The sequence below is a fragment of the Rhinolophus sinicus genome, chromosome 15 (genome assembly GCF_057876585.1).
Source record: "Rhinolophus sinicus isolate RSI-liver-muscle chromosome 15, RSI-T2T, whole genome shotgun sequence".
In the NCBI taxonomy this organism is placed as follows: Eukaryota; Metazoa; Chordata; class Mammalia; order Chiroptera; family Rhinolophidae; genus Rhinolophus; species Rhinolophus sinicus.
Genome location: NC_142515.1, coordinates 22,052,898 through 22,078,122, shown reverse-complemented (window position 1 = coordinate 22,078,122; position 25,225 = coordinate 22,052,898). Strand labels below are relative to the sequence as shown.

The 25,225-nt window shown below is 49.0% G+C and overlaps 2 protein-coding genes across 5 annotated transcripts in view; one reads left to right on the top strand and one right to left on the bottom strand.

The window, feature by feature from the left end:
* Positions 1 to 10,768, top strand: part of WBP1L (WW domain binding protein 1 like) — a 52,592-nt gene extending 41,824 nt beyond the window's left edge. For all 4 annotated transcript variants that reach the window (XM_019725023.3, XM_019725025.3, XM_019725027.3 and 1 more), the window contains 2 exons: positions 5,676 to 5,837; positions 7,154 to 10,768. In XM_019725023.3, the coding sequence (XP_019580582.1) occupies positions 5,676 to 5,837; positions 7,154 to 7,881 (890 nt within the window). In that variant the 3' untranslated portion in view covers positions 7,882 to 10,768. The remainder of the gene's footprint in view (positions 1 to 5,675; positions 5,838 to 7,153) is intronic.
* Positions 10,769 to 17,128: 6,360 nt separating this feature from the next.
* Positions 17,129 to 23,150, bottom strand: CYP17A1 (cytochrome P450 family 17 subfamily A member 1). Its single transcript, XM_019725022.3, has 8 exons — positions 22,769 to 23,150; positions 21,191 to 21,329; positions 20,744 to 20,973; positions 20,011 to 20,097; positions 19,397 to 19,612; positions 18,915 to 19,084; positions 18,234 to 18,337; positions 17,129 to 17,736 (listed from the first exon to the last, which is right to left on the bottom strand). Exons 1-8 carry the CDS (start codon positions 23,063 to 23,065, stop codon positions 17,453 to 17,455), a joined length of 1,527 nt encoding a protein of 508 aa, XP_019580581.3. The 5' UTR covers positions 23,066 to 23,150; the 3' UTR covers positions 17,129 to 17,452.
* Positions 23,151 to 25,225: the final 2,075 nt, after the last annotated feature.

Below are 25,225 nucleotides of genomic sequence, written 5' to 3'. Positions count from 1 at the left end.
ACTGAGCTAGCCGGCCACCCTGAACCTGGTCATTAATTATTATTATCATCATCCCATTCATTTTTATGGCACTCGTACGTCAACTCATCATTCAATCATTTATTCATTCATTCAGCAAAGCCTATTCCAGTGGTTCTTGAAATTTGGCAAGTATTTGAATTTCCTGGAGGGCTCATTAATACAGTTTTCTGGGCCCTACTCCCAGATTTTTTGATTCAATAGGTCTGAGGCACACCTGAGAATTTGCAATTCTAACAAGTTCCCACTGGATGCTGTGGCCTGGCCTCTTCTGTGTTAGAAACTGGAAAGACATAATTCTTGCCATCGAGAAGGGAATCTCTTAGCAGAGAGAGGAGATAAGACGCCCCATTAGTAATGCAAAGTAGAGAGTAGAATGTATGTGCCAGAACTGCTATGAATGTTCAAAAGGAGAGTGCTTTGGCTAGACAGGAATCGGGCAGGCTGCATCGAAGAGGTGGTATTTGAAGCCAGCCTTAAAAGGTGGGTAGGATTTCAAACACATGGAGAAGGGTAGAATGACGTCCCCACTCTTTTCACTTACCCAGCTCCGTTTTCCAGGAAGAGGTCAGAGTTGGGAAGTTCTGCTCTTGAGATACTTTGGTAGAACTTCACAGGCATCAGTTTTCTCTGGTTTGGGCTTTAATGGGGGACTGGGGAATGTTTCTGGACAGTGGGATTTCCCTGAGATGACATGAAACAGATTGTTAGCAAATCCAGTCAACACTGCTCAGCTTTTTACCTACTAATGTTTTTTCTTTTTAGTTTATCTTGTGATATCCCTGGTTGAGCTGCTCTTAAGGAGGGCCCAGGGTGTAGACCACCCTGAGCAGAGTGCACAGCAGGACGCTGGGGCCTCCTTCCAAGCCCCAGCGAGACTCCAGTTCCCTAGTGGTCTGGGCTTTTGGACAAAGGCAGGTTGATCAGTAGCAGGTGGGCTGGTTTTCCAATGAATTGAGCCAAGAATAGAACCTAGAAGCAGACTTTGGACTTGTGTCTCACTCTGGCTTTTTTATGTAATAAAAGGGAAATTTAAAGGAAACCCTTCCCATCTGTGGCCATGACTGTAACCACAATAATAGTAATAATAAGCTAGAGAACTTACTATATATGGTTCTTAGAACTTACTATATATGGTTCTTAGAGCATGGTTCTGAGTAATCTGCATAGATTAGCTAATTTTGCTCACAGTGACCAAGTAGGTAGAGAGCATTATTCTCTCCATTTTACACATGAGGGAAAGAAAAACAAAATGACCAAGGTCACAAAGCTAAGGAAATGGTTTTGTGATCTGGGATTTGGGTGGGGCTCTCTCCCTTCCCCCCTCCCCCCTCCCCCTCCCCTCTTCCACCCCTTCCCATCTCCTCCCCCCCCACCCTCTCCCCTCCTCTCTCCATTCTCCCCTCCCCCTTTCCCCTTCCCCCCTTCTCCCTGCCCTCTCTTCTAGTCATGCTTACAGGAAACTTGCCCAGTCTTTCAGATAAAGTTGCAAGTCCTCTGAAGTCTTCATTTCCCAAATTCAGGCCACAGTGGCAGTGGCAGGGTCTCCTGCTGAGAGGTATAAGAGGCCAGGGAGGTCACCCACCTGCTGTAGAAGGAGAGCTACTTTACAGTATGCTTTGGCTTCCTAATGAGGAATTTCCTGCCAAATGGGGAGTGGTGTTTTCCCACGTTTATAGTGAACTCGGGGGTACATGACTCAGTGCCTACATTGGACTGCGATTATGTTTTAAAGCATGTTTTCCATTTTGCTTAGCCTGACAGATTCATCATGAGGTCACAACTTTCAAAGTTGTCATTAGAGAATGTAATCTCTGGGTAGATGTGTGTTGGGGAAGGAGGGCCTGCTTATGTCTTTCTTGGTATGTCTCTTTCATTAGGCTGTCCTTTTCTAAACTTCTTCCTTGTTCGTGAAAACTAGCAAAAAAGATAAAAAGTTTGTACAACGCCATAGGGACTAGTCTGGGTATTCTCCCTTTTAAAGTTGATGGACACCACTTTGACTAGAATGGTTCCCAAGGGAATCTGTTTTCTGAGGGTCCGACAAGAACGCCTTCTGCCTTCCCACATCAAGTCCAGTAAGTGGAACCAGCTCACTGGGGGTCTTTTCTGGACATATACTAACACCTCCTCATGCCACTAGACCCATTCTGTTCCCAAGTTAGTTTTCCCCCAGTTTTGATCCACACAAATAATCCAGTTGTCTCTTTTATTCCTGTCTCCTGCCCTGCCTAATTTTTCCTTCAAAATAGAACAAAACCAAAAAAACCCTCTTTTTCTATTATACTTTTAGTTCAATAGATTGCAGCTTTTTTCTGGATCAAAGATTCCCTTAAGAATTTGATGAATCCTTTAAATCCTGTCTTCCAGAAAAGCCTATAAACTCCCTGCATCAGTCAGGATAGGCGAGGTTATGCTGCAGTAACAAACAAATCCAAAATCCTGGTGGGCTAAAACAGCAGGTTTATTTCTTGCTCACACTATGTGTCCATTGCAAGTTGGATGGGAACTTTGTTCCCATTTGATCATCCTCTGGGGCCAGACTGACCCGGAAGTCACTCTCTGGAATGTTCCCAATTGCCATGGCCGAAGGAAGACTAGTGGAGGGTCTCACAGCAGCAAGACATGTTCTGGCCTCTAAGTGACATGTTTCACTTCCAATCCCAATTCATTAGTTAGAACCAGTCCCAAAGCCTCATCTAAGCGTAAGGGGACCGGGAGCCAGGAAGTTCAAGCCTACTACCCACGTGCCCAGAAAGGGGAGAACCAGAATTATTTAGTCCGCATGAAAACCCAATGTTTTTTTCCTATTAAAAGCATGGATTTTAAAAATGCATGTTACAAAAACTGAGAAATACTACCTTAGATCATATATATTGTGGTATAAAAGTTAAAAATTGTTTTACTTTAGGTGAGAAACTGCTGAAAAAATGACTCGGGAAGTAAATAGTTAGATGTTGATTACATAACAGGAGAATGTATTTTCTAAATTATAAAGTAGCACAGAAATATAAAGGATTGTCAGATTATACCGGAAAAAGGAAGAGAAATGTTGGTATAAAAGAGTGACTAGCCCAGAATCTTTCGACTTGACTCTGAAATACATTTGGAGTCAGGCTGTTCAGCAGAATGCACGGTGTTTATCTGTGCGGCCTCTCTCCAGTGCATTCCCACGCCAGGAGGTTGGGAGCTGACTAGATCCATCTTAGCTGCTGGAGGGGATGCCATAGGAAGGCAGCAGGTAGCCAGTTCACTCTCAGAGCTCCTTTCTGGCCTCAACACCATTCTCGGAGGGCTCCTCAAACAGTATCTGTCTAGTCTAGTCAGCCAGCAGCAGGAGAGAAATGGAAGTTCAGTTAAGCAAATGTCAGGAGGGAATCTGGGAAGGAGCACAGGGAGACTTTTAACTTCAGCTTGTCTTTGTGTTTTCTGGTTAGGAAGGGTTTTTCTGTCTGCTGATGGGAAAAATTGGAAAAAAAAAACACAAAAAAAACCCCCTCTGGCCTTTGTCCTCCACCTGTTCTCAGGCCTCAGCAGAAAGTTCTGTTGAATACTGACGTGTGCTCAAAGCAGCTAGGTGTTACACAGCCTGCTGGGGCCTGACAGCTGTACCCCCATCCTGTCTCACTCTGTGGCTTTGTGGGGAGATACAGTGGGGGCACCCCTGGGGGACACAAAGTGCGGTTGCCAGAGGCCACACCCTAAATGTCAGGGGATCTTTCAGAATATCGAGTTCTGGTATGAAATGAATAGTCAGGATTCTATTCATTTACAATTTCGTATGTAGGGAGAAGAGAGGCCTTTTAAAAAAATTATATTAACTCATTCTGGAAAGATACATGTGGAAGTACTTAAATTCTAAGCACAAGTTTATAATTACAAAGCAGATGATAAAAAATACATGTAGTATTTGTAATGAAAAAAATTGAAGTTATCCAGGAATAGAGAACAAATGAACAATAATGTAATCTATTCTCATTTAAAACAACTCATCTTAAAACTATTCCTTAGATAAATTTTTTTTATTTAAAAGATATTCTTTGTATTTCAAAGAAGTACATATTTATCTTAGAAAAATTAGGAAATGTAGGTAAGCCAAAAAAAAAAAAAGGAGCCGGTACCCGAAAAATCTGCTGTCCTGTTATCCAGGAATAACCTCATGATTAATTTCCTGCTCATTCTAATAGATGTTTATATATACTATTTTTTTTAAGCAAAAATTGGGATCAGATTTTATACTGTTTTGTAATCTGCTTTTTTCTCTTAACATCAGGAACATCTGTATATGTCAAAAATAGTATTCTAGGAATTTTTGTTTTGTTTTGTTTTTAGTGACTCACATCATTTCATTGTATGAATATATTCCTGGAGGAATTTAAAAACTCATCCAGAAATATATTAATTTAGAAAGTAAAAGCCAGCAAAAATAAAATTAATCAGATAGTTTAAAGTTTTCACTTATTTTGTTTCCAGTTTTATAATTTGAAAGAAGAAAATAATTGGGAAAAGAAAATTAAAATTTCTCATAATCCCACTACTTAAGGATAAGTCCCTGTTTTTGTATTTTTCCTTCCATTTTACCCTTCTCTACATATGTACATATTTTAAAGCACAATTGCTCATTAATTAAAACAAATTATTTAGAAGGCTTCTCTGCATACATTTGAAGATTGGGGAGGGGATCTTGTATTGGGGCTTGCCAAGATTCTCTGAGCAATGAGCCAAGAACGAGTGGGAAATGAGAAGAAATAATGCACCCGGAGAAGAGGCTTGTGGGCCTTCTCCCCCATTCCTCTTCCTCTCTTTGAAGCACAGAGAAAGAAGGGCAGGCTGCTAGTGGCCCTGAGTCTAATGCAAGGGCAGGCCAAAAGGAGGTGAGAGTGGATTGTTTGTGACAGTGGGAGATGGAATTGTACTGGATTATATCAGGAGCAGAGGAAGTCATTTACACTCCCTAGGGAAGAGACGGACCTGAGGCAACCAGAATTTTCCACCTCTAACTTTAGGGACTCTTGTATTTGGAGCATACATGGTAGAGAAAATCGCCTGCCTGTCCTTTTTGGTGATATCAGGAGAACCCTAAAAATTCCTTTATCAGGCAGCCCCTCCGAGGCCTCTGGCAGTTGCCAGTCTGCTGAGTTGTGGGGATTTTGAGGGGCCCTTTGCTTTTGGTGACCAGCCTGGTGTCAGCAGCAGGAAGGCAGCCTGAGTAGCCTGTATGGGCTTGAGCAGGCTGGGCGAAGGTGGGCACCGAGAGCGGCTGAGCATGTCCTCAGAGATCTCTTACGAGAGGAAAAGTAAGCTGCCCTAAAAGGGGGGCATACTTAATACCCAGCAAACCTAACATACGAGGGAACCAATGGTGCTGGAGACATGCCTTGGCACTCTTCCCTCCCCCCAAGATCCCTGGGAGCAGGCACCCCGAGTGAGTGATCTCCTTTACTGTCAGTGTTACATTCCTGCCCTCTTCCTTCCCATGTGTCTTTCACTCTGGCACCAACATTTATAAAAATTGAACGCAGGTTCTAAACATGAACTCACTGGGCGAGGCCAGCTTTGATCAGGCGGGCACTGCCAGGGACCCCCCTGTTCTGAGAACTGCCCTTCTGGCTGCTGTTCACTGTGTGTCCGCCTCTGTGTCGCCTCCCCACCCCCAGGGTTCTGGCTGGTGTGGACCATCATCATCATCCTGAGCTGCTGCTGCGTCTGCCACCACCGACGAGCCAAGCACCGCCTTCAGGCCCAGCAGCGGCAACATGAAATCAACCTGATCGCCTACCGGGAAGCCCACAATTACTCAGCGCTGCCATTTTATTTCAGTACGTACCCCAAAAGCCACCCAACCCCACCCTCAGGAGCCTAGGATGCACAGACCGTGTGCATCTGCAGCCAAGGCCCCTGTGGCCAGCAGGCAGCACAGAGCAGATCTCAAAAGTCGGGGCACAAGCGGGCGCTCACCTGTAGCATAGGAGCCAGTGCTGTGGATGCGACCCCTTGAAGCCGCTGGGCCATTCCACCTCCACGCTGGCTGGGTTCTGACCGGGTCTCCACTCTTCTAGCAGGATTTTCAGTCAGGTGGTTGGATAGTGTATGAAGTGAGTGAATTGAGACTTAGAATTCAATAGTCTGAAAACCTCCCATTTTGCCGTGTGATATGCTGAGCAGAGGCTGCCATAAGAGGGACAGGTGTGAGGAGTGACATTGGGACTTCCTGAGAACCAAGAAACTTGGTGCCTCAGGGAAGGGCGCTCACCTGACTTCCCTGTGCCTCCTTACACATGATCTCTCAAATGTCAGTGGAGGCCCAGCTGTGCAGCTGTCCCAAAGCCATCCTACAGGGTGTTGTACAGAAAATAGTGGCCACAAATGTGGAATTCCACATCTGGAAGGGATAAGTGCTTAGCACAGTACCTGGCATATAGTAAGTGCTCAATAAATGCTAGCAATTATTGTTACAGTATAATTAGATCATCAATGCTGCAAGGCATGTAGCACAGTCAGAAGATAACTTACCTGGCATGTTCTTGATGAGTCTTGGATGACAGGCCCCTCATCTCACCCTTCGCTGGTAACCCACTCACTCTTGGTCTGATTCAGGATGAGGTTTGGTTTGTCTTTCCAGACCACCTCCACCCACTCTAGAGTGAGACACAACACAGATTTCTAACCTCCCAGAAAAAGGGCCCCTTCGTGGTGTACACCTGGTGGGTTGGGGGGAAGAAAAAAGTGGTCAGAGAGTCTTAAGTTAGGGTCCCTTCACCCTGAGGCCCAAGGGACGTAGATGGAGGACACAGTCTAACCATGCAACATGAGACATGCGTGCATGTGAAACTGGTCCATTCCAGGCAGAAATGTCTCTTGGCCATCCACCACATTTGCCTAACCCTCTGCCTTCACTCCAGACCAGACAGGCAGAAATCTTTGTCTGTGAAGCAGCTTTAAGGGCTCTCAGGTTTCCAGAAGCTAGATTAGGTTACTCCCACAGCCCTCTGCCCTGCCCACAACCAAGAGCCATAGCTGTCCCTCGGTGGGTATGCGGGGGTTGAGAAGAGACATATGTTTACTGTGAGCTTTACAGTCTGTCCTAGGACAATTGCCAGTGCAGTAATTTCTCCTCCCTACCTCCCCATTTTAGGGTTTTTGCCAAACTATTTACTACCTCCTTATGAGGAAGTGGTGAACCGACCTCCAACTCCTCCCCCACCATACAGTGCCTTCCAGCTACAGCAGCAGCAGCTGCCTGCACAGTGTGGCCCTGCGGGTGGCAGCCCCCCAGGCGCCGATCCCACCAGGGGTTCTCAGGGGGCACAGAGCAGCCCCTTGTCTGGGCCCAGCAGAAGCAGCACGAGACCTCCAAGCATCATTGCTGACCCTGAGCCCTCTGACATGCCAGCCAACCCAGCAGCCACCAAAGCCCCTGGAATGGAGCCCAGCAGCTCTGTGGCCGGCCTGGGGGAGCTGGTCCCTGGGGCCTTCCTGGACAAGGATTCCGAATGTAAGGAGGAGCTGCTGAAAGATTACAGCTGCGAGCCGGCCAGTAAGGACAAGACGCCTGGCAGACATCGCCGCTTCACGGGCGACTCGGGCATTGAAGTGTGTGTGTGCAACCGGGGCCACCACGACGACGACCTCAAAGAGTTCAACGCGCTCATCGACGACGCTCTGGATGGGCCCCTGGACTTCTGCGACAGCTGCCACGTGCGGCCCCCTGGCGACGAGGAGGAAGGGCTCTGCCAGCCCTCCGAGGAGCAGCCCCGAGAGCCCGGGCACCCCCACCTGCCGCGGCCGCCCGCGTGCCTGCTGCTGAACACCATCAATGAGCAGGACTCCCCAAACTCCCAGAGCAGCAGCTCCCCCAGCTAGAGCAGGCCCTGCCTGTACCCGGGAACTTGGTAAAGCAACCAGGGTAGGGGGAACCACGAGAGAAGCATTAAGTGACTTTCACAGAAAGTGGTATAGCCACTTGGTCCTTTTTCCTTGTTCTTTTTCTTTTTTTCCTCCCCTCTGCTCCTGCATTTTCCTGTATCTCCAGGTACAGTTTGGGGTATGGATGCCTCTTCCCCCACAGAAGCACAGTGCTGTGGAGGGCTGAGAAGTCGGTTCTGTGACTCATTCCTCACACCCCACCCTCGTCCCCTTCCCCCCCTTTTCAAGTCACATCTCACTATCAGCTTGGGTTGGAGAGATGTGTTTTAGGAGCTCCCAAAGAAGGGGGCTGAGACTGTGCCCTGGGGTGACTCTTGGTGATGGAATGCATTTTTGGTGGTAGCATAAGAACCTCCTGTGTCTCAGTCTTGGAGAGGTGGCAGGTCTCGGCCGTGGGTGAAGCAGGAAGCCCGCAGCAATCCAGGGGTCATCGTCACCCCTTGCCACCAGAATTGGGCTCATTCTGTGGGAGGATGAGAGCTGACGGGCAGTTGTGTGGTAGGTTGGTGGGGGGCTTGTTGTGCTCTCAAATTCCAGGTGACGGGATCGATGCGTCATGGTGCGTCCTTGATGGGCCCTGCCCAGCAGGTTCTACCCGGCTGCAGACTGGTTCACGTGTAGAAGATTCTGCTGTCTTCTTCTCTTTGTTTTTTCTTAAAAAGTAAAAATAAAAACAACAGCAAGCTAAAAACAAGAACTCTACCAGTGAGCAGGCAAGAATTCTGTTCTGGAAAAGGGAAGTTTGTGGCTCTTTTCCAAGTTGGCCTTCAAAGAGCCTGGCCACAGTTGAGGCAAAAGGAGGTGTTTTGTGCACCGGCGTGGGTGAGGGCTCCCTCTGGCACTTCTATGGGTGCACAGGGGGCCCTGAGCCGTGGTGGTGGGCAGAGGTGCAGCTGTCTGCATCTCTGCCCTTTGGTCTGTGCACACAGGTGACCAGGGCCCTCCCCCATCCCAAGCACACAGTCTGTGGGCCTTGGCGTCTCACTGTTCTCTGAACAAATGCGGCTGTGGGTCCTGTGGGTGGACATCCCCACAGCCTGGTCGCCCACAGCCCTTTCTCTTGATTCTGAATAAGGTGTTTTTTTTTTCTGTTTTTTTGTTTTTTTCCCTTTTCTGTTTTTAAACTGACCACTTGGAAAAAATGCCTTGGTTATCTGTGGTTTCATGCCCTTTCCCTGCCCTCCATGCCTTCCTGCCCCGTGAGTGGGGTAACTAATTGCTGTAGCCTATGTAACGAGTCCAGGTGGTCCGGGGAGGGGGGTGCAGGCAGCCGTCCAGAAGGACCACAGGACCCGTCTTACTGTAGTTTGGCTTCAGATAACCAGTTGAGCTTTGATAGGTATCTGCGTGGAGAAAGAAAACATTCCCTGCCCTGCCCTGTTCATATGAAGAGTCTGGTTCTTCCCCCACTCTTGAACGAGGATATTCAGACTAGGCATTGACGTTATGGTAAGAAAGGAAAAATATATATATGTATACAAAAATAGACAAATCCAAGGCTGCGAGGTGAACGAGTGTGTTTGGAGTCCACAAAACCAAAATCCATGTCGAACAAAGCGAAGTCCGTATACAGTGACTTTTTAGGTAACGTGTGTGTCTGTCCGTTGCGTGTGAGCCCCCAACCCTGTTTTCCTGTGAATATACTTTGAATGGCAGCCATTCTGCTCACATTAACCACACATTTGGAGCAAATATGGCCCTCTCAAGGTAATTTATTTTACGCATTTACTGTTTACTGAACAAATGTCTGACTGTGTACTCGGGTGTATTCAGCAGCATTTCGACAGCAGTCCCGTGTCTGCCAGCGATGCTGTGCTCGAGGTAGAGGTTTTACTCTGCCCATCACTGCAATTTGCACATTGCTCTGTGGACACTCGGAGGCCTGGTTCTGTTCCCTGTAAATGGAAATGTGCTCTGAACCTGTCTGCTTCCCTCAGCTGCTCCTGGCCCTGAGTATCAGCCCCCGAGGGGTGTCCACAACCACTTGGGACAGAAGACGAAGGTGGAACTTCAGACAGAAGCTTAATTGGATCTTCAGTGACAAGCTTGGACTAGCTGGAGCCCAGATGTCGGCTGTGCCCAGAATTGCCGGGAGGGTTTGGCAGATACCACAGGGCTTACCTCCCTCTGCTGAATGAGGCCCAGTGTATGCAAGCAAGCTGGTGTGTGGCAAGAGCGGGCGGGGGTGCCTCAGCAGCCCTCAGAAGCCTTTCCTTCCACCATCAAAAAAAAAAAAAAAAAAAATCCCAAACAACTCACTGAAGTGTCTCCAAGATCAAGTTTTACCAAAATGAACCCTTCTAGAGTTAACTGATCAAATGGAGAATTCTGGCCCTCTCAAGTTTCCTTCCCCAGTTAGAGTGGGGAACTGGTCTGAGCGTTAACTGTTGGGTTCACTGCAGCGTCCTACCTTAAAGGCACAAGAAGAATGGAACCGGTGGAGCTGGTTTTATTCCAGCGGTCACCGTCTGGGCCCTGCTACCGGAGGCCACCCTACAAGGAGACGCATGGCAGTGGGTAGTTGAAGGACTGCTTAGGGGGTCAGGGGGATTTGACTGAGTCTGGTTTTCCAGGTGAATGAGAAGGAAGGGGTTGGTTGAGGGTTTGGTGCTACAGTCGGAAGATTTGCAAATGCTAACACATTCCTATGTGAGGCACATCACCATTTGTCAGTTATTGTGAATATGTGTATTTTAAGCAATAAGATTCAGCTGGTCAGACTTTTCTGGGCAGTCTCGGTGACGCGTTTCCTGTGCTGTGATTGTTCTGAAGACAGAGTGGGTCTAACCACTGTGAGAAGCCCAAATAAAATGGATCCCAAAAATGCTGCTGTGCTTTTTTTCTCGAGGCACTTTGTTCCTTTTTCCTCTACCTCAGACTTCAGGGAGTCCCACCTCAAGATTCCTAACTGCAATCGCTTTTTCCTTCTCATAGAGGCGGAGATAAGTCACACAGCAGTGGAGGGCAGGTTCTTGGGCCAAGCAGAAACCTCAGAACCAAGGGCAGGCCCAGGAATGCTGCTCCTGAGGCCACACCCTTCGCTGAGGAAGTTCCCTCAAACCCTCTCTCTGCCAAGGGTGTGTGTCTTACATTTGAATACTTTGAAAAGTCCCACAAACAGGTTAAAATCAGACCCTAAAACGCAAAAACAAGTTTTGTCAGAAACTGAAGCTAAAACATGACATTCGACAGGAAGCAAGCACTGTGCAATCTCTTCATGATGTGATAGCAACGTGGATGGGTGCTTGGCCTTGGATTTAATATGCAAAATATGTATCAGGGAGTCTCCTACTTGATGCCCAGCACTGCGTTGGAGGCTAAGGAGAATGCGCAAGAAATATATAAGGCCAGTCCCCTGCCCCCCAGAAGTTAAATTGTACTTACAGGAAGACAAAAAAACATACCTGTGTGAAATAGTCAATATGAGGTAGATTGAGATGAAGTGAGCGGTACGGATTCAGAGACAATTGGAGAGTCATGGGAGGTCGTTGGAGGTCTTGCATACCAGGCAGGGACCTCAGAACTGATATTTAAGCTGCAGGGGAGCCACTGGTGTGCCAGTGTCTGCCATGGTGGGACAGTGATTCTTTCCTAAGACGTACTGTCATTTTACTCTGCTTAAGACTGTCCTCAGAACTTTGAGTCAGATGTAAGTCCCAGCTTGAAGGGAAGTGGCCACCTTCACCTCTAGCCAGGAAGACCTTTTTTTGGGCGGCCTACAGGTGGGCAAAACAAGATGATGTGGAACCCTCTGGGAGGGGTTCCTGCCTCTCCAAGTGGAGCACTCAGTAATGGGGTCGCTGGCAGGCAGATTGTCTTACCTAGCCTCGGTTTACCCTGCAATTAGCTCTATTGTTTCCAAGAATCCAGGGTAAGCCAGACATCCCCGCTCCCATCTTTGATCCTGGGCCAGACGACGCTGTTCCAGCTGTTGTCCCAGCCCTTGAGTGACTCTAGTGAGACGGTTGCTGACTAGTTCCTTCAAAACTGTTGGGCTCCTTAACCCCAGTGGAGTCACATTGGCATCCAGAGACAGTTCTGTCCTAAAACCACAGAGAAGAACGGGGAGTACATCATTCCTGCCTTCTTTACTGTCTGAGTGGCACAAAAACGTGCAACTCGCACAGGCTGCGTGCCAGAGGCTGTGCAGTACACTTGATGCCCAGGTCTGTGCGGCCCCTCACTGTGCCCCAGACTCCTGGGTCACTGAGTTCCTCATTTCGCAGTCTGTTGCCCCAGGTGACCAAGTTCAAGTGGAGACAGTACTAGTGCCCTGAGGCATGAACCAGAGTAGCTTTGGTGAACAAGAATTTCAAGAAACTTCTCATTCTCAAGTTTCCTCAGTTTTCAGTGTGGGGAGGAAGGGGGGAGTCCAAAACAGGGTTTGACTCTGGAGAAGGAAAGTAGGTTAGGCTGACGGCCCTACTGCAAAGGGTAGTGGGTCCTGGGAGTTGTTTGGGATTCGGGTTTCCAGCTGGGGGCAAGTGACTGGCCTTACTTAAGAGCTGAGCCTCTATCGAGCACCTACCATGTACTAGGCATTGGAAATTCAAATATGCCTTAGACCTTGCTCCTCTTTAGAAGAGCTATTGGTCTAGAGAGGAAGAAAGGCATGTAACAGTTTTAGTAGCAGACAGTTTCATAGTACGTGGTGAGTAGCACGAAGCGTGTGTGCACAGCGCACTGCAAGAGAATAGCCCACCTGGGGATTCAGGGCAGCCTTCAGACTTCTCACCTGAGCTTGCCAGGTGAAGAAAGGTGTAAAGGGAGTTCTAGGTAGATGTTCATTCTGTAGATTATTGAATGCCTACTATGTGCCAGGTGCTGAAAAGCACAAAAAAGCAGGAGAGTGGGTGTCATGTCTAAAGCTTTGAGCAATTTAATCCTTCTAGATAGCTGCATTCTGGGAAATGACGAGGTGAAGCTGGTAATAAAAATGATTTGTCTTTATTTCATTTGTTGACTGTTTTTACAACGCTGGCTCTTGTGTAAGCATCTTACCTGCATTTTTTCATTTCAGCTTCAAAACAGCCCTTTGAGGTATGAACTAATTATTCCTGCTTTATGAATGGGGTTGAGGCATTCAGAGTTAACTAACTTGTCCACGGTCATGCAGCTAATTAAGTGGTAGAGCCAGGATTTGAACCCACATCGGTTAACTCCAAAGCCCATGCAATCAGCTAGTTGGCGTGACAGTCTTAATGTTGGTGTCACGTGAACTTTTGTTTTCAAAGGTGGGGGAACCAGAGAAAGGTGTGTTGAGCAGGGGAGTAGCGTGAAAGGTGTGGCCCGTTTCCTCAGAAGCTACTTTCTCCCCTTTCTCCCTTGCCTTGTCATACGCCTCCGAAGGCCCCCACACCCAGCCTGGCTTCCCCTACCAAAGCCCCTCAGTGCTGAAATGGTCTCCCATGTGGGACAAGTGGTATCTGCTGCAGATAACCCTTGGAAACACTAAAATTTTCAGGAGTTAAAAAGTTTGTATCTTTTCCTTGCAAGAGTGTTTTGCGCTTCCTCTGTGGAGATAAAAAGAGCTTTGGTGGCTTGTGAAGGGGAGAGGATTTTTGTTGGATCTGCAGTTGTTCCTCACTTTGTATAAACCTGTTCCTCACCACAGTTGAACCTTCCATTGCACATCTCAGCAAGAAGTCTCAAGAGACCCAGTCTTACTGGAAAATGTTACAAAATACCCTCTGTGTGGGAACGGCGAAGCTTATCTCTGGGCTGTCCACCTACTCCCCAGCTGCAAGCCTGCCCTGGCTCTGGAGGGAAGGCGCAGGCAGCAGGCAGGGCCATCTACAGCTACACGAGTAGGTTCCTGGAGGTGCTGTCCTTCCTAGGGACCTGTTTGGACACACCCGCTCCTCCTCACCAAGCTGGTGGCCTTTGGGAGGTTCATATAAAACCCTTAGAGAAGGACTTATTTTGTGGGTCTGAATCTGGGCAATGAAAATAAAGCCAGTATTGAGGCACTGAACATAACATAGGTCCATGTTTAATGCTCAGCAACACTGAGGTTGGTGGTACTATTTCTATGTACGCTTGAGTCACCCATGTTACAGATGAAAAAACTGAGGTTTAAGAAGGCCAAGTAAGTTGCCCATGAACATTTGGTCTGTAAATGACAACACCAAACTTGCCTCCACAGCCTGACTACTAATATTCTGTAACTCCCGTTGGTGTGGAAACTCCTGCTCACACAGCCCTTTCTGCTTTTCGTCCTCTCCAGGGCCTTCGATAATGGTCAGCACGGGTGGTAAGTTACCCCCACTTTACAAATGAGAAAACGGGGCTTCAAGAAACTAGCAGTGGGTCTAAGATCCCGGGTTGGGAAATGGGAATCTAGGGACTAGAGCCTGGGACTCCTGGTCGGACCTCTTCCCGCCCTACTCTCTGATTGGACTCCTGCTGGGTGTATATACCTCTGAGTGTGACTCCTCATTTGCTTCAGGTTTTGTGGTCACCAGAGGGCCCACAAGAACATGCACTATCACCCACCCACACTTCACAGCAAGGTTACCAGGGAAGGGGTGCCCTCCCCTCAGAATGAGGGCTCTGGAGATCTGCTCTCATGAAGAACAGGGAGGCCCTTTTCTCCTGGGCCGGCCAACTCTTAGAGCTCGTAACAGCTGATGATTAAATTTTCGGGAATTTCACGCGCTGTAGGAAATGGTCTTTACTATTTATTACCATGATTTATTATCAGGTAAATAGCAATGCTGCTGTGCATCTCTTCCCAACTCTGGTCAGTGACATCACATCAGTGGCCTGAAATTGGTCATGGTGGGAGTGTTGACGTCATTGTAATTGCAAACACTGCAAATCAGGGCAGTTCCCCACCAGCAGCACCACAGAACTGGTTGTTCAACGTTTATTTACCATCACATCACTGGTTAAGGACCATCTGAGGCCCACACGGTGACTGGGGTCTTGGCACGAACCTTCTACTTAGCCTTAGATCAGGGCCTCCTCATCCATGAAGACGTGGAGTCTGTCACCGGACCAATTAGCAAGTGATCTAGAGCATTCGACTCAGTTCTCTTGTATGGCTAACGCACTTGTCAGGGGCTGACGTTCAGGATAAAGAACGTGAGAGGGCTCGGTCTTGAACTCCAGAGATATAGGGGACACCACGCCCATTTTAAGCCCAGGCAGGTTCTCTGAGGCATGTGAGATTAAGGACCAAGGAACAGAGGCTGGGTGCTCAAAGGGGACAATCATGGTGGGTGGGTAGTCTTGAGATGTTGTGGAGGAGAGCTTCACTCTGAACTCAGGGTGTGAGGACTTCAGTCAGTGGGCAAAGGTCTCCCAGGTAGGAGAAGGGCAGTTTGCGCAGGCGTCGAAGATCACGAGGTCATTGACTGAAAAGGCACTCAGCTTGGTACGCTCCCTGGCTAGACACCTGAGAGCCCTTCCGCGTGGGCACGGGACAGGTGGGAGAGCATGGCCAGCTTCTCATCCTGCATCATTGAAATCTCAGGTTCTGGTCCCAGACCCCCGGCTAAGTAGCTGTGTGACTTAGGGCAAATCCCCTCCCCCACGCCCCCACTGGCCTTCAGTTTTGTCATCTTCAAAGTGAAAAGTCAGTTTCATTTCCCTGCCATTCAGTGATCTGATTCAATAGTGGGAGAGTAGATGTTTCCAGCCCAGGTACACTCACCCACTGCTTTTATAGGAGACACAGACCTTCTGCTCGTTATTTATCTGTTCATCAATAGTTTGCAAAATGCTTTTCAAATTCTGAGCAAATTTGGAATACTTAACTCCTCCAGCTGGTCCACTCCCCTCTGCTTTGAGCTGCGGGTAGCTTGGCACTAGACCAGCAGCCAGCTGATGCGGGCAGAGGCACCCAGGAGAGGGAGGGGGCCATTCTCCAGTTTAACCCTTTCCCATCAGCTCACTGGAGTGTCCGCATCTCTCCAGGCTGTTTGTGAGGGGGCCTGAGGTCAGCCACAGCTGCCCACAAACTCTACTACGGGCTCCTTAGCAAGGCCCCAGACTCACTGGCCAGTGAAGGCCAGGACTGAGTTGGGGAGACAGTAGGGAATGGCCTACTGCCACTGATTAACAAAGTTTTTTGAAGGAAGAAGGTACTGCTGTAATGAAAACCTCGTCCTTCCCTCCTTTCAGGGGCTCCCTTGATTTCTTCTCTCTGAAAACTTGCCAGACAGGGTCTCAGCCTTGCCCTGCTGGCCCTTCCAGAACCCTCCTCCAGTCAGAAGGGAAGGACAGGGTTGTTGATGATCTGACCTTGGTCTTGCTGGCGCCAGGGAGCTGGGGTTGGGGCCTCTCTCTAGGTTAAAGGGCAGGGCCAGTTTCTCCTAGGGCATCTTGGGATATCTTTCATTTGCAGACTGGCCAGTGGTCAAGGTTTAAAGATGCTGGTTTCAAGGTACAAAAATGTCTGGATTCCAGCATTTTTATACTTCCTGGGGTTGGGGTACGTCAGCAGAAGGCTGCTGTGGAAGCCCTTTCCTGGCAGTCTCTACCTCAGGACAGGAGGAGGGCAAGGAGACCTGCTGGTCTTTGGAGCCAAGACAAAAAGGATGGGTAATGGTGGGTTGAGTTTGTGGATTACACACATTCCCCCAAAGCCAAACCTTTGTGTCCATGCAGTGATGCCTGTTTGGGTCAAAGCAAACAAGAGCCGTTGTTCTACTTTCAAAATAGAAACCCAATCCACCCACTTCTCGCCATCTCCACTGCTGTCATCAAGGTCTAAGCCACCATTGTCCTGCTCTCCTGGACCAGCACAACCACCTCCTCCTCCCTGCCCCACGCTCATCCCTCCACAGACCAGTCTCCACTCAGCAACTAGGGTGATCTTTTAAAAATATACAGACTTGTCCACTTACGTGTTTAAACTCTCCAGTGACTTCCTATCACACTTGGAATAAAAACCTAGATTCCTTCCTGCTAATTACAAAGTCTCCATTTCAGGCACCTGGCCCTTGTCTCCAACAACCTCAGGGACCACTCTCTCCTTCATTTGCTCTACTCTGCTCCAGCCACACTGACCTCTCCCACCTCCATAACTTCTCACCTGCTGCTCCCTCAGCTTAGGACCCTTTCCCCCAGCTCTTCACACTTCCACCAACCAGTAGTTTGCAGTGGCAACCCCTTACCTCTGCCATTCTCTTCTCAAATCACCATCACCTAGTAAAATTGACTTCACAGTACTTGTGAGTCTCTGAAATGCTTATTTATTTGCCACCCTTTGCTAGAAATGTCAGCTTCAGGCGACCAGGGAGCTTGAGTGTCCAGGGACAGTGAGTGACACATAGGAAATGCTCAATAAAATATTTGGTGAAAGAATGAGTGAGCAAATTAAAGGAATGAGTTGCACAGGGACCTTTTAAAGAAAAACTTCAGTTTATGCACATCTCTGTCAGGGCTGCAGGGTGGAAAAGGGAGCAGAGTGGGCCATGAGGAAGGAAGAATGACAGGAGATGGTGGCGTAGAGTAATTCTGTGCTGTGGGGCCACACAGGGTGGAGTGCTAGGTATGGCTTCTAGGTGCCACCCTCACCCTGGGCTTCCTTCCAGGCCTGGCGCACCTTAATCTTCACTTTATAAGAGTCAATTAGAAAGACCACATTGGGTTTGCCCTCCAGGGAGGGCAGCTGCCCATCATCCGGGACCTCCAGGTCGAACCTTTGCAGCATCCAGGACATGAAGAGGAAGAGGGTCTGGCGGGCCAGGTTCTCACCTACGCAGGAGCGGGGTCCTGCTCCAAAGGGCAAGTAGCTTAATGACGGCGAGATGAGCTGGCTTCCTGTGGGGTCGAGGAAGCGCTCTGTGGACATGGAGAGGCGTCAGGCAGGGGCCAGGGCCAGAGTAAGGAGAGGAGTGCCCCTGCCCTGACTGAGGAGCCCCAGTCCGAGGCGGTGGACCACCTTACCGGGGGGAACCCTAGCCTAAGGAGAGATACAGCCTTGCTTTCAGGTAACCCTTAATAATACCAAGGAAATGAAATATTCAGGAAGGATAGAAAGGAAGCAGGATCAACATGAAAATGCCACCATCCAAGGGGAGAGAGGGCCAACTTAATGGGAGACACACATATGCCTAGAAGGCTTCTTAGAGGAGGGGATTTGCAGTTGGTGGAAGGAGAGAGTAGGAATCCCAGCTGTGAAGAGTTTGTGTAAGTCTAGGGTAGGAAGAGGGTATCAACAGGTCCATGTAGTTGGAGCCAGGAGTTTTCTAGTTGCCAGCTTGGCAGAGGGGAGGTGGTGCTGCAGTAGTGGAGCACAGAGAGCAGGCTACGGGGAGCAGGACAGAACACGTACTCACCTGGCATGAACTGGTCGGGCCGGTGCCACTCCTTCTCATTGTGATGCAGTGCCCACAAATTGATGATAACATTTGTGCCCTTGTCAATGGCAAACTCGCCGACGCTGCTCCAGAGAGGGCGAGGAAAAGGAGGTCTGGAATAGTCCTCCCCTACCTGCTCGGCCCTAAGCCTCCACAGCCCCCTACCTGGGGAAAAGAGCCCTGGACTCCCTCACGCCCACTCCCTCATCTTTTCCTCAGCTTCTGCCGGATTTACCTAATCTGAATCCAGCCCTCTCTTCCGGACAAGCACTTAAGTATCACCACTTTTGTACATGGACATTCGTATCTGTCAGGACATGTGGGTGTGCATTTTGAGCTGGTGTAATGTGTGTGTGTTGTGGCTATTGCACTGGGTAGGAGCATAGAGCACTAGTCTTTCATCCCCGACCACATGTCACCAGGACAGCAGGCAGCTTCTGAGGGAGGTCAGGCAGATCTGTGGATTAGTCATTGGCTGTTACCGGGTGGTGGATACATGGATCAAAGGGGTCATGGGTAGGATGATTGAAAGTCAAATGGTTGACAATAGGTTGACCAGTAAGCTGGGGAAGTGGGGGAGTAGAGGAGGGACCATGTGAGCTGCAAGCAGTGTTGAATAATGCGTCACAGGGCTGGAGGTTATCGGGAGGGAAGGCATACCTAGTGTCAACGACAGCCTTGTGGGGGATGAGCGTAGGGGCCACGGGCCGAATGCGAAGCACCTCTCGGATGGTGGCCTCCAGCAGGACGAGGTGGTTCCGGTCACTGATAGTTGGTGTGCGGCTGAAACCTACATTCTGGTCAATCTCCTCCTGGATCTTCTTCTGCAACTGTGGGCCAGAGAAGGGTGGATGCGACCAGAGTACTTAAGTCCAGGAGGAGCATAGGTGTAGAAGAGAATCCTATTGTCACATCTAGAAGAGCTGGCCCACAGCCTTCCCAGTGGTGGCTCTGTAGCCTAAGCTTTCCTTCCAGACGATGGGGCAGCTCCGTGCTAGGGCCTAGCCAACTACTGCAGTCCAGGGCAGTCCACTCATCCTGCACGGAAGGCCTGGGCGTCTTGCCTCTCCCTGTCTGGAGCTAGAGGTGAGTCTCACTGCGGTCAGTACTGGTTGGGAAGATGAGAGGAAGGAGAGGCCCACCTGAGGATTGTGCAGCAGGAAGGCCGTCGTCCACTTCACCACAGAGGTGGTGGTCTCCAGGCCAGCCCCGAAGATGTCCCCGATGGTGGCGAGGATGTGTCGATCTGAAAGCAGCTCTGAATTCGGGTTGGGGCCAGTGTTGTTATTGTCTAAGTTCATCTTGGCTTGGATCATTATGTCTATCATGTTCGTGATAGAGTTGCTGCTGAAATTCTCCTGAGTGGGTAAGGTTGGGAAACAGTGATAAGGAAGGAGCCTCCTCTGACATACAACACCCTGCCATACTTCCATCCCAGACTGGAGATACAAAGGCTTCGTCCGCTTGGAAGTGAGGGAGTGGAGTGAGTCTAGCCAGGACGTATGAGCTTGTGGAGGTGAGGCAGCGCGAGGTCCTCTTTAAATTTTGGGGGTGGATAGGTCCCTTCTATAGGATCCTCTTCAATTCCTCACTTCCCCACCCCTATTCATTAGTTAAGTCAGTTTTTATTGAGCACCTATTATGTGCCAGGCTCTCTGTTAGGTGCTAGAGATCCTACAGTATCCAAAATGGACCCTAACCCTGCTCTCATGACACTTTCAACCTAACTCATGATCTCTTCTGCACCATGACCTACCTTATGTTTTTCATAGATTGTATTCAGCAAGTCATTTCGCATTTTAACACAATCCCTCATATTTTCCAGGGTTTTGTTAGGGAAAATCTGGAAAGTAGAAAGAAATATCAAATTCATTCCTCTACCAGTTTGCTTCTACAGCTACCAGAATCCCTCCTGGAGGCAGATCCTGGCCTTTTGTCTCTGGAGGGTTCCCACTCCAACCCCAACCTTCAGCCAAAATGGGACCATCATTGATAACTAGGACAATTCCAAACAAGGGAGAAGGGAGTGGTCTCCATTTCCCACTCCCATTCAATCAAACACCAAGCACTGCTTGAGGGTTACTTAGGAGACTCTGCTGTGTGCCCAGTTTTTCAGAGTAAGATAGACTTGAGTCTGAAGCCTCGGGCAAGTTCCTGAACTTCTCAAAGCCTGTATTCTCATCAGTATGGGGACAATAACACCTACCTCCCAGGGGAATGCCATGATTCATGCATGTGGCATGCTCAATACTGGCACATGGCAATTAGTAAATAAACGAGCCGTTATCATGAGTGTGAAATGCATAACTAAAAAGCGAAACCTATTTACGTAGAGAAGCGTGAGGTTTTAAGGTTCAGAGCAGGCAGAAGTCGATGTGGCAGAGGTGGTCAGGAAAAGGTGGGTCTGGAGCTGGGCAGTAAGCAAGAAGAATTGGGGACACTGTCAGGGTCTGCTGGGATCTGAAGGAGGGGCCTGGTCACATCCTCACCTTCAACTTGGGGAATATGTCTACCACAGTGTTTTTGCCCAGAGAATCCATGATGCCTTCATTGTATTTCTGGATGATCTTCAGCGCAGGGTGCCCTTTCTTGTAAGAGATGTTGAAGCAGATCAAGCAGATTATGTTGGTCACCGCCAGGAAGAGAGGCAAGGACAAATCTATGGACTGTCCATTCTGGGTGGCCAGGAAATCACAAAATGAACTGATTTCCTGACAGACTGAGGGGAGAGAGAGGAACATGAGACTGGGGGATTCATTAAGCAGCTCCTTCACCCCCTCTCAGTTCCGTCTCAGCCAGGGACAGGTAGCAGATGGCCACTAGATGGCAGCAGTAGCCAAGAAAACGCTATCGAATAGACTGGGCCAACCCTAACCCTCCTCCCCTACCCAACCTTCTTCTCCCCCCAGAGTTCCAGGGGCCAGCCGGGCACTTACTGATGTTCTCTAGCTTCTGGTTGCCATCCTTGAACAGGGCAAAGGTGGCCATGACCAGCTTCCGATGCAGCTGCCAGGCGGCACCGTGGTCGGCAAAGGCAACGCCTCTTTGGTTGTCTGACAGGATGTCTAGAGTAGTCTTTGGAGAGCAGGAAAGGCTGTAGGAATCAGAGACCATCCACCCGCCCTTGCCCTGGGCTTCCTACCTCCCGCTCCCCATTCCCGAGGGAGAAGGAAGCTGCCCACCACGCAGCCCCCATGTGGGGCATCCCTGTTCTAGACCACCATGACTGTAAGGCCTTGTGGGGTAGGGCAGGGCCTAAGGCCCCTCTACTCCCAATTCCAGTTCCATCAGTGAGACAGTGAGGAGAAAGAACCCTGAATTAGAATGCAGGGGTTCTGGGGTGCAGTTCAATGACAGGGTGCTCTCTGAGCCTCTCATTTCTCATGTTTCTGACCAGGGGAGGGCTGCTGTTGAAGAGATAAATGTTCTGAATTGTGCCGGTCCTGGGGGCAGGAGCAGGGGTGGGGCTTGTAGAGACTGAGCACTGCCCAGACCTCCGCCTTGCCCTGGCCCTCCAGGGAACGTTAAAGCCACAGCAGCTCATCTCCCTTTTGTTTGTCCTTCCATTGCAAGGCTATGTACCCACCACAGGGCCACATCTGGAGGGTGCAGATGTCTTGTCCACCCAGTCTGAACTTGGCCCAAGCCACTTCTTCCCAAAGGCATCCCAAAAGCATAAGGGTCCAAAGGCTCCCCGTTCTCTCCCCTGAGCCACAAGCCCCAGCTAACTGGCCTCCCCCTTCCTCTTTGCACTGGAGAGAAGAGCTCAGTAGTGTTGGGAGGGAGGGAGTTGGCCAGCAAATCTGGCTGACTGGTCCAAGGAAGAACAAAGATGAGTGGCGGGGGGACCCTTCCTGGGGTGTTTAGGGGAGTACTCAGCAGCAGGGCGCTGGGATGGAGTGTAGGCAGTGTTCCTGGATGGTTAGGCCCCCCACTTTCCCCAGGAGCGCCACCAAAACGTCAGTAGGATGGATCCTCGTTGTCCTCGAAATGCTCCCGTGAGCTGGAGCTTCTGAGGACAGCGCCACAGAAACAGCAAGCCCAGCCCTCCCAGCCAGGCTACTCGTCCCCGGCAGTTTCCATGGAGGACAGGAATTACCAGCCCCATCTCTCACAGGAGGAGTAACATCCATAAAAGTGTTTAGACTTGCTGCGGTGGGCACTAGGCTAAGCTCTTTCTATGCACTATTTTCATTAATTGGGAAGTCTAGGCTGAGAGAGAGCATAATCCAGTTCAGGGGTGAGGGCTCCCTGATCCCCTCAGTCCACTGCTCTTACCCCACTCCCCCTCTGGGGCAGCCCGGAAAACGAAGTCTCCCTTTCATTCTTCCTGCCTAGTTTAGAGGCTCGGTGGGGCCGTGAGGGGTCCCTCTCCACCCTTACCCCTGCTAGCCTGTTTTTGGAAGAATTGCACGTTGTTGGAGCTGAAAGGGTCATTCCGGGCAGGGTCTTGGCTAAAGAACTGAAGAACCCCTGGGGCGAGTGAGAGGGGAGGCCTGATGGGCACTGCTTACCACTTGGGGCCGCCCGGAGAACTCCTTGCCCTTCTTGATGAGCACCTCCTTTGCCAGCTGGTGGTGGCCAATCATCACTGTCGTCTTGCTACCCATGCGGAAGGAGTAGATGGGGCCATATTTTTCCTGCAGCTTGAAGAAGTTCACGTGCGGATGGCCATGTCTGGGGAGGAATGGCAGGCTGCCCACCAAGGGCAGGGACGGGAGGTTCTTGGGGTACTTGGCACCAGGGCACTTTACCTTGGGCCAAAAGAAACAGGCTAGGGTGAGCAGCAAGAGAGCCAAAAGTTCCCACATGGTGGCCGGGTGTCGGAGGCAGGACGGACAGCTGGGGAGTAGGAGAGCTGCAGCCACTCTAAGGCTCAGAGGTCTTTTTAAGGGCTGCCCTGATCTTTACCTTGACTTTGTGTTATCTCTTGCCTTGTGGAAGTTTATCCTGGAGTACAGCCAAGCCTGAACCCTCTCCCAGAATGGGGAAATAAAGGGGGAGTGGAGGCCTCTTCAAGGGCTGGCCCAACTCCAGGGCAAACCCCTGAGGGAGGGGCGAGGTAAGGGGAGGACAGCTTGTCTCCCTCCTTGTCCCCAGAGTGCACCAGATGCAAGTGGTATCTGGGTCAGGAGTCAGGTTTGGGACATTCTATGCTGTAAAATCAAAATCAATGGATAGATGATTGTCAGGGAGGTTTCAACCAGCAGGGACTGTCAAAGATATTTTATCTACTCTTATCATGTAACAGCTGAGAAAGAGAGGCCTTAAAAGGTTAGGCTTGTATAAGGTCACACAAGATAATGAGAGCAAGCACCCAGAGGTCATGCTTCGCTGCTCCTTCCAGAGGCCGTGAAATCCCAGGGTTGAGAGCAGGGGCCCTAGACTCAAATAGGTTTGGGTTTAAATCCTAGCTTGACCACTTTCTAGCTATATGATGTTTTTAAAACATTGGTTTTATTATGTTAAAGTATACATGCCATAAAATTTACCATTTCAACCATTTTGAAGTAGCCAATTAAGTAACATTAAATAAACTCATAAGGTTATGCAACTATCACCGCTATCTACCATCATAATTTGGTTGTCTATGGGAAGAAGAACTAGGAAGCTGCGGGTGGTGGTAGAAGATTGCATAGATGTTGACGTGAACAAAACCAATTCCATCTTTGTATCCCTGAGTTTGCATGCCGTGACATTTGACCAACCTTAACGTCCTTAGCAAAGCATACCAAAGCCTTGTAGTTGATGATTATCTGTGTTCCTTAAAATGTAGCCATAGATATTTTTGTTAGTAATGGCTGACATGGCATGACAACTGAGATAAATATCAAATTGGCCCTAGTATCGATTATAAACAATCACCTTTCACAAGACCACCGAGGAGTATGGCCCCGGGCACATACTGCATTCTTTGTCTTGTCAGTTATGAGTACTTGGGCTATACCATTAAAAAAATACGATAACAGGGGTCCCTTAGCAGAGAATAATTTGTGCAGAACTGCTGGTCATCTGCCTACTCCGACCCTACATTCTTGTAAGTAAATAGTACATTCTTTTATATTCTATGGAGTTGCCCGCTTTGTTAAGATGCCTTCTCATTACAGTGACCATTACATCTTTGCTCCACTGTTGGACAAGACTTTTCAGTGTATACCCTTTTGTACCTTTAAAAAAATTTGAATCATGTGAATGCATTACCCATTTCAAAGCTGAGTTAAAACTTAAAGAAAAAAGGAAAAGAGGAACAGAGATAGAATATTTTTTAACTGACTGTATTAAATAATATATTTTTTAAAAATTGACGCCTCCACCTATGTCCTGGACTCTGTTCCCTCATAGCTCCCACAGATTCTTCTTTCTTTCATCATTTTCCTCCTGCACCTTCAACTCATCCTGTCTATTATCTTCTCCTCCGTTGACAAATACGCACAAGACTTTTATCCCAAATGAAATTTAAAAATCCTCTACTGATGCTACATTCCCCTGTAATTTTCCTTTAATTTCTCTCCTTCCCCTTTCTTTCTTTCTTTCTTTTTTTTAATGTGTTCTTTTGGTGCTTTTTTTTTTTTTTTTAAAGATTTTTATTGGGGAAGGGGAACAGGACTTTATTGGGGAACAGTGTGTACTTCCAGGACTTTTCCCAAGTCAAGTTGTTGTCCTTTCAATCTTAGTTGTGGAGGGTGCTGTTCAACTTCAAGTTGTTGTCCTTTCAGTCTTAGTTGTGGAGGGCGCAGCTCAGCTCCAGGTCCAGTTGCCATTGCTAGTCGCAGGGGGCACAGCCCACCATCCCTTGCGGGAGTCGAGGAGTTGAACCGGCAACCTTGTGGTTGAGAGGCCAGTCTGGCAACCTTGTGGTTGAGAGCCCACTGGACCATGTGGGAATCGAACCAGCAGCCTTCAGAGTTAGTTGCACGGAGCTCCAACCGCCTGAGCCACCGGGCCGGCCCTCTCCTTCCCTTTTCAATCAG